At 45.4% G+C, this 7,660-nt stretch overlaps 1 protein-coding gene across 1 annotated transcript; it reads left to right on the top strand.

Moving 5' to 3' along the window:
• The first annotated feature begins 2,207 nt into the window (after window positions 1-2,207).
• On the top strand, window positions 2,208-4,604 carry NDUFB4 (NADH:ubiquinone oxidoreductase subunit B4). The gene is made up of 3 exons (XM_032193364.1): window positions 2,208-2,421; window positions 2,675-2,821; window positions 4,449-4,604. Exons 1-3 carry the CDS (start codon window positions 2,221-2,223, stop codon window positions 4,506-4,508), a joined length of 408 nt encoding a protein of 135 aa, XP_032049255.1. The 5' UTR covers window positions 2,208-2,220; the 3' UTR covers window positions 4,509-4,604.
• The last annotated feature ends 3,056 nt before the right edge of the window (window positions 4,605-7,660 follow it).

Here is a 7,660-nt window from a genome sequence, read left to right as displayed (position 1 = left end):
AGTTTTCTGTTCCACTCTGTGATCCAGCAAAAAGGAGGAAAAAAAAAAAACCACACTCGGCATTTCCTTCAGAGCAGCTATCACTTCCAGTACGCTAATCTTCAATCCTAGCTGCAACATGCACCCCCATACCTGGCAAGGCTGCGTGTGTCAATTATTCAGAAATAACACAGAGCAGGGAGGAAGAGCTTTTACATTTCAGAGAAAGAAGAGGGCCATGCATGGACATGGAAACACAGGCTGTTAAGTGACTGGAAGCCCTTGGAGATAAAAGTACCACAGGAGTGCCACATGGCAGGGCTGCTGGAATACGTGCTGTGCTGCTGAAGTAGCTCTCCATACGTGCCAGTTATGGAGAGAGAAAATCGTGGAGCTAGAGACAATCACAGAGCTCTTAAATCTGATGGCCCTGGTATGTAATGAAAGAGGAAAGTAAAGGGAGTAAATTTTTCCATATAATAGAAACCATGATCCCAAGCACTGGCCATGCTGAAAGACCTGGGAAAAAAATGCAACAGGGCATGTAAGAAGGACATCCTTTGGAGATGACTGTAAATGAAGCAGCTGAAGTTTTCACTTGGATTAGTAGTTGTGTCTTTGTGAAGAAAACAGGGGAAAAAAAGCCAGAGGAACACTGAGTTTCTGAGAGGACTGTAGGCTTGTACTTGAGAGAGGGAAAAGTGCCTCCTGCTGTGCTGGTATGTGCAAGGTACACAAACTGAAGGAATATCCAGCTCATATTTCTTCCTGTTGGAAGCAAACCACAGAGCTCCAGCTCCTAATTAACTGCTCAGACCAAACGGAGATCATCTATTTTCCGAGCACTTGGGTAAAAGCAGCGGGAAATTGTATGAGGTGAGGAAAGCTTCCGCTCTTTTCTTGTGTTGCCAAAGTACAGCGTCCTAAGTAAAGTCAGCAATTTTATTTTGTGCATGCTTAGGAGCAAACTGTAATCCCTCACCCAACATTACCTGAGTCTGTAGAGTTACCCCGGTGTAAATGAGATCATAACTATATATATATGTGTGTATATATATATATATATATATATACAGCCATAATCCTACTTGGTTCCAATCAGCATAGCCACTATCATTGCTTTGTAAGTTGAAGAAAGAAAAAAAAAAAAAACAACAAACAAACAAACATGAAAACTTGTTTATAGAAAAGTTTGTTTCCAGAAAGGCAATTTGCATATAGTTTTTATTTCTCTGTAGGACGAAGCTCTTAACTTTGACAAATCAGAAACTTCCTAAAGTCAAAACCTACAGGCCAGAGCTTGCTCTCTTCACCTTGTATTAATCAGCAGATGCTGACTTGTGAACGCATCGATAAAGGCGATCAAAGCAGTGAGTCATCACCAGATGATTCTGAAGGTTATCTGGCAGCTTATCTAAGCAGCCTGGCCTTGGTGTGAGAATCAAAGAGATGATTTGAAGCTGAAATCAATGACAGAGGGATTGTGCAACTTCCAGCATGCCTGCGATACATCACCGATGTAACAAGAAATTGAGTATTTTGCTTAGAGGTGCACAGCCTGCTGCTGTGAAAGACGCAGTGGTAACAGTGTGGTCTGATCTGGTGCCTAGGTTCAGGAGCACATCTCCACAAATCTCCCCACACCTCAGCTCTGCCCAGGTCCTTTTTTTTTTTTTTTTTTTTTTTTTTCTTCTTCTTCTTCAGAGCCACAGCCTATTTAAGCTGCTGAGGCTATTACCAACAAAGGGATCGACTCCCTTTTGCTGGGAGCACCCAAAAAGGTAAAAATAAAGAATGAAACTTGACGTGAGCCCTCAAGAGTTGCCCCAGGAGGAAAGGATCAGGCAGGCAGCAGCCCGTGAGAGGAAGGCACAGCGACCCTTCTTAGGGATAGCTTAGGGATATGGTTTAGTGGGGACTGTTAGTGTTAGGTCAGAGGTTGGACTCGATGATCTTGAGGTCTCTTCCAACCTAGAAATTCTGTGATTCTGTGACCCTGCACGCTTCCCACTCCTGCGTGGCGATGTTTCAGCAACCCTTGTGCTTTCCACTACAACACAGACAACCCATTTTCGGGCAGCCCGAAGCATAAAGCCTCAATACACCACAACACAGCCCCGCCGGGCCGGCGGGCGGCAGCAGGGAGCGCGGTCCCCTGATGGCGGCGGGGGCAGCGCCTGCCCCTAATGGCGGCCCCGCCCGCCGCGGCTGCGCGCTGCTGCCGAGCGAGGGCTGCACAAAATGGCGGCCGGGCCGCCCCCGAGCGCGGCTAAAGGGTATGGCCCCAACCAGTTCGTGTCGCTGCCGGCTGAGCTCGACCCCGTTGGTTACGATGCCTCGCCGGAGAAGCGGCGTGCTGAGGCTGAGCGCTTGGCTATCCGCGCCCAGCTGAAGCGGCAGTACCAGCTGCAGCTCAACAGCCCGAACCCGCCGACCGTCATCGTGAGTGTGGGGTAGGGGGGGAGCCGGGTATGGCCGCCTGGCAGGGGGGTCAGCCCCTGGGGTGTGGGGTGGTGCGGGCGGTGAGGCGCCTTCCCCTCCTCACGGTGACCTTGGTGTCCCTGCTGGCTGTAGGACGGGGATTTGTAGGCCGTGGTGCTGTGGTGGGGGCAAATGGGGTCGTGAGACATGGGGCGCCTGCTGTGGGACCTGTGGTGTGTGAGGGCAGGGGCTCAGAGTTTTCCTTCCATCACAGGAAGATCCTGCCCTGCTCCGCTGGGTCCATGCGAAGACGCAGAATGTCTACCCTACCTTCCGCCCGACACGCCAGACGTCCTTTAGGGGAGCTTTGTTTGCCATAGGTCCGATCCTCTTCTGGATGGCTGCTTTTAAAATTGAGAGGGTGAGTCTGGTGGTGACACTGAGTGTGAGTGAACACCAGGTTGTAAAACTAAGATCCTTCTGGTGACTTATTATTGGGGTCCCCTTGCATCTAAGAATGCTTAATACCAATAAAGTAACAAGGGAAGGAAAGCTAGATCATAGTACCTATGATCCCAGAGGTGCCTAACAGGTTGCAAAGTCCTTCAGTGCTAAGAGTCCTGTATTGTACCCACAGCTATAGGCAGTCAGTGTCTCTGATCAGTATGTTTTGTTATAATAAAGCTTTTCATACCACTCACTGCGTAAATTAATCATACCAGACTACTATTTTCCACTGTTGGCACACTTTAGGTATGCTCACTGAATTAAAAAACGAGAGGGAGCTTATGGGTGGCAGGCCTAGCAAGGTCTCTGAATTGCTTGGCCATTTCTCCAGCCCCATGAAGCAAATGGGGAGGAGTATTTATGCTGAGTACCATGTCACATCTCACCTGGATTTTTGAGCTTTTGGACAGCATATCTTGCTTTTGTTCTAAATCCTGAAAGGTGGGTGTCAGAATCTGAGCAGTTGTGGGTCATTCTGAAGATCCTTAGCTATATAAGTAAGAAAATGGTAGGCAACTGGCAGACAGTGGCTGCTATTTTAGATCAAACCATAAACCAGGAAGCACCGATATCAATTGAAGTTAATAGAATACTTGTAATTAATATTATTTTATAGGATAAACCCAAAATACAGGCTTTAACAGACTTACCCAACATGTTAATACAGTTGCTTTTGAGACTTCAGATTTCCTGCAGTACTTTGTTGCACTGGTCTTGTTTCATATGCTGAACCATGCTTGCACTTAGCTAAAAAGTGTGGATTAGTATGTGAGTACTTGAAAATAAACCTGAATGTGTGTGAGAGACATCTAGATATATTTGCCAGGAAGTCCTTTAGCTAGAGTCTTTGATACAGTCTTCAGGATAATGCGTCTTGCGCTATTCCAGTTCCTTTACTGATGTTTGGGGATCTTTCTTTGTTTTACAGTAGTATATAAAGCACAGCAGTAGTCATGCTTCTCTCTGAGGAGTGATTGTTGTGTGTCTGGGAAGGCAGAAGAGAAATTTAAACTGCTACCTCTTGAGCATTTCTTCTGGATTATTCCAGCACAAGTAGTTTGGGCAATACCTTCTGTGTGCCATAACAGTACTCTTCTGAGGAATGGTACTTGACTGTCAAGTGAAGTACAGATGGGATGAAAGTGAAAAAAGGAACAATTAGGAAAGTTCCTAAGAAGTTTCTCCATAATCATGTTTTTAAACTAGATTATTCAGCCAGAAGGAGGAGATAGAGACTAAGTGTATAAATTAACTGGAACACAACTAGTTTGGTGAAAGATATATCAGAGCACTTGGTCTGTGCTGGCCAAGGAGAGGAGACTGATCTGCAGAGATCAGTCTGAGCATCTTTCCTAGCAGATAGGTGAAGGTAAATACCTTATTTGTTTTTATTTTTGAATTATGACTGCTAGCAGAATTTGTGCTTATGTGATGCTATCTTGCTGTATTCCAGGCTGAAACATTAGAGTAGCTTTTCTGTTAGCCTAGGCTGATAGAAGCTGCTTCTAATAGAATAATGATGAGTGTTCTCTCTTCCACAGGATCGTAAAGAGAAGCTTATCCGAGAAGGTAAATACAAGCGACCATTCAGTGTTTTTTAAGTTGCTGGAGTCGCAGTGCTGCTCTTGGGTTATGAATAAAGATGTACTGTATGCTGACACTTGTCCTTCATAAGAATAAATCTTAATTGCTCATTGGTTGGCTTGCATCTTTAATAATTACAGAAAGTACTACAGTGTGGGATCTTTATATCTAATACAAATAGATATGGAGGGGATGTCCTGAGCTCACCAGTTAACTCCTTCGGTCTGCATACAAAGGTTCCTTTTAAACTGTGGAAGTTGCTGCTGTCAGAGCAGCTTGGGCTGAAGTTTAAAATTAGTAGCAGGCTAAATAATTAAGCAATCTCACTGTAGTTTCCTAAAGAACTACTGCTCATGTACCAAGTATTTCTTCTGGTGTTGGTTTAACTACGTAGATTGCCAAAATCAGATTATAGGTAACTCCAGTGGTATATTTTAATCATCTTTTTAGGAGCCTGCCTGCATGGTCTCGAAGTTGAATTGATTTTTTTCCTTTCCCTAATAAAGTACAGCCCTAAACCCTGTTTATTTGTTTATTGCAATAAACTTCTTGGTAAAATTGCTGCAGCAATTCTGGAAATAGTGCCTGGGTATCACTGTGTTATATGTGACTAAGAGTGTTTTCACTAATTTTGTGATTCTCATGAGTGGAGGAACAGAAAGTAAAAATGTAAGGCTTTTTTGATTCCTTCACAGTATAGGAGCCCTACCTTTATTTATTCCATGGCCCCTGGAAATAGGCTGTGAGTTAAAAATAAATAAATAAATAAAAATACCACATCACGCATGACTGAACTTTGTATCTGCAAAGATATGTTATCTGCTTATTCTTACAAGAGCAGAAATCTCTTCTGCTGGGGTCAACTGGTATAGGGCAGCTCTAAAGCTGTCACTGCCCAGGGTAGTGAGATGTGAGTGAGGAAAAAAGATCTTAAATCAGTCTTGAATTTTCACATGGCCTCTAGGTGCCGTCACAATCCAAACCACCCCTGTTCTTCAGATGCTGTAAAGGATTTTTTTTCTGGAATGTAGAGGTCAATGCCAAAACTGCAATCTTACACAAGTTAAAACTCCTGTGTGTGGTGTGAAAGCAGCCTGCATTATTGACTGAAGCAAGAAAAGCTCTGGTAAGCGTGCTGCCCTGCGTGATTAGGGTGTAAGTACGGGCCATTGGGAGTCCCCGTGCATCAGAGTGAACTGATGAGCTTCTTCACATCGTCACAGAGCAGTTGGGGTTGGAAAGGACCTCGGGGGGTCATGTCCTAGCCCTCTGGCACAAGCAGGGTAACCTGGAAGAAGTTGGCTGGGACTGTGGAAAGCTTCTGAGAGTCTTGAGTACAAAGGGAGACTCCAAGACCTCTGGGAAACTTGTTCCCATGTTGTTACTGTCACAGCAACGGTGTTTACAGATGTTTTAGAAAACGGTTTTTAAAAGTGCTATATGTTTTTGCTCCTCATTTTCCTGTCTAGGCCATGAAAGACTCAGGCTGTGGGGGGCTTGGCAGTAATTGTGTGCAGCAGCTGCTCAGGACTGCGGTCTGCTTTTTCAATCCCATATGTGCTCCCAGCAACCCTTCTGCACCTGTCTATGACTTGTTCTTCTACCTTAGCTAAAGCACACCCAGATTAATTCTCTCTGCAGAACTGCTTCTAAAAGGTTGTCACAAATTATATCACAAGGTACGGCTGGGGGTCAGTGCGGGAGAGAGGCGTCAAGACATGGGGAAAGTAGTATTTAGGGAAAGAAATAATTGCTTGTCTGAGCATGCTAAATTAACTATCTTCCTGCTGCCACAAACTAATTTGATCTCCCAGGACCCATTTCCTCGGCTAATTGGAACTTGAGTTGCCACACATGCAAATTCTTCCTTGCAGCTGTATTTGTTTCAGGACGGTTGAACAAATTGTTCAGGATGGGTTGTGGATGAGAGCAGCGCCTCTGGACTTCTAGGCCAGCATTTGTTTGGCGTGCTGCACCTGCCTCAGCCCTTGCCTTTGCAGACAGGAGTGTCTGATGCTCGCGTCCCTGCAGATTTGAGCACGGTGCTTGGAGGAAAGCTGCCCTACTTTTCCCTCGTGCTATTTGCAGAACCCCCTGGGCTGTTTTCTTAGGAGGAAAAAAACACGCTGTGCTACTTGAGGTGGTGCTGGGCGTGTAGGGGAAGGAAAGAAGTGTTTCCCTTCAGAAATAGGGAGTGAAGACAGAAGAGCGAGTGTGCCTGGTGGAATTTTACCCTTTACTGATGTGTAACCACCCGTGTCTGCTTCAGAGATGAGTCGGTAGCAAGAGGAACCCAAGCCTGCAGGTCAGTGGATCATTATTTATGTCCCAAACAGAAAACAAGCTTTTTCCTCTTCCTGTGAAACATTTAGACCTCATTTATCCCTGGGTCAGTCTGATTAAATCAACTTCTCTGGCACATTGAACCTCCTGATCATCCTCTTCGGAGCTCGTTATTTTAGAGTTTGCCCTGTAGATTTTATAATGTAATACTTTGCTCCAAGCTGATGCTTTGCTTTTCCCACCCCAGGATCTGGTGCAGATCCAAATCTGATGGTGGATATGGCTGACTGAAGTTAGGCCTTATAGGTCTGCATTTCCTTCATTTTTGGCCAATTGGAGATTGTATCTCAGGGGAAATAGGGAGCATAAATCCCCATGGCACCAAAAATAGTAACTGTTTCACATCCTAGACTCAAACACTTACCCAAATCTCCTCTTAGTTTTGGCAGGCTCAACAGGAGAAATCAATTTCACCAGAAGACGAATGAGGTGCGTGGTTTGTGAGCAAACTAGTTCAGGGTATGCGCGCGTGAGAGACAAATGGCTTGGTAGCAACATCTATCACACACCTGTCTGGCTAAATTCTCCAAATCCTGTTTTGATATGATGAAAAAGTGGGCATGTGCTAAAGCAGAGGCCTGAGGGTTGGGGTGCCTGCTTGTGCGCCCAGTTCCTAGCCTGTTTGCTTGGGCCTTCCCTGTCCGTCCAGGAGACTGACTCAAACTCGCCACCTAGGGCTGAGGAGTGAATGTTTCAGTGTTTTTTGAGGTCCATAAAGGTGTGTCTGCACTTGGCCTTTCTTCCAGGTAGCTCCCCAGGAGCAAATGTTTGGGCTGGCCAGACAGGCCCTTTGACATCCACTAAGCTGCAAATCAGCACTAGGGAG

Source organism: Aythya fuligula, chromosome 1, assembly GCF_009819795.1.
Source record: "Aythya fuligula isolate bAytFul2 chromosome 1, bAytFul2.pri, whole genome shotgun sequence".
NCBI lineage: Eukaryota > Metazoa > Chordata > Aves > Anseriformes > Anatidae > Aythya > Aythya fuligula.
This window is presented reverse-complemented; position numbering and strand designations above follow the sequence as displayed.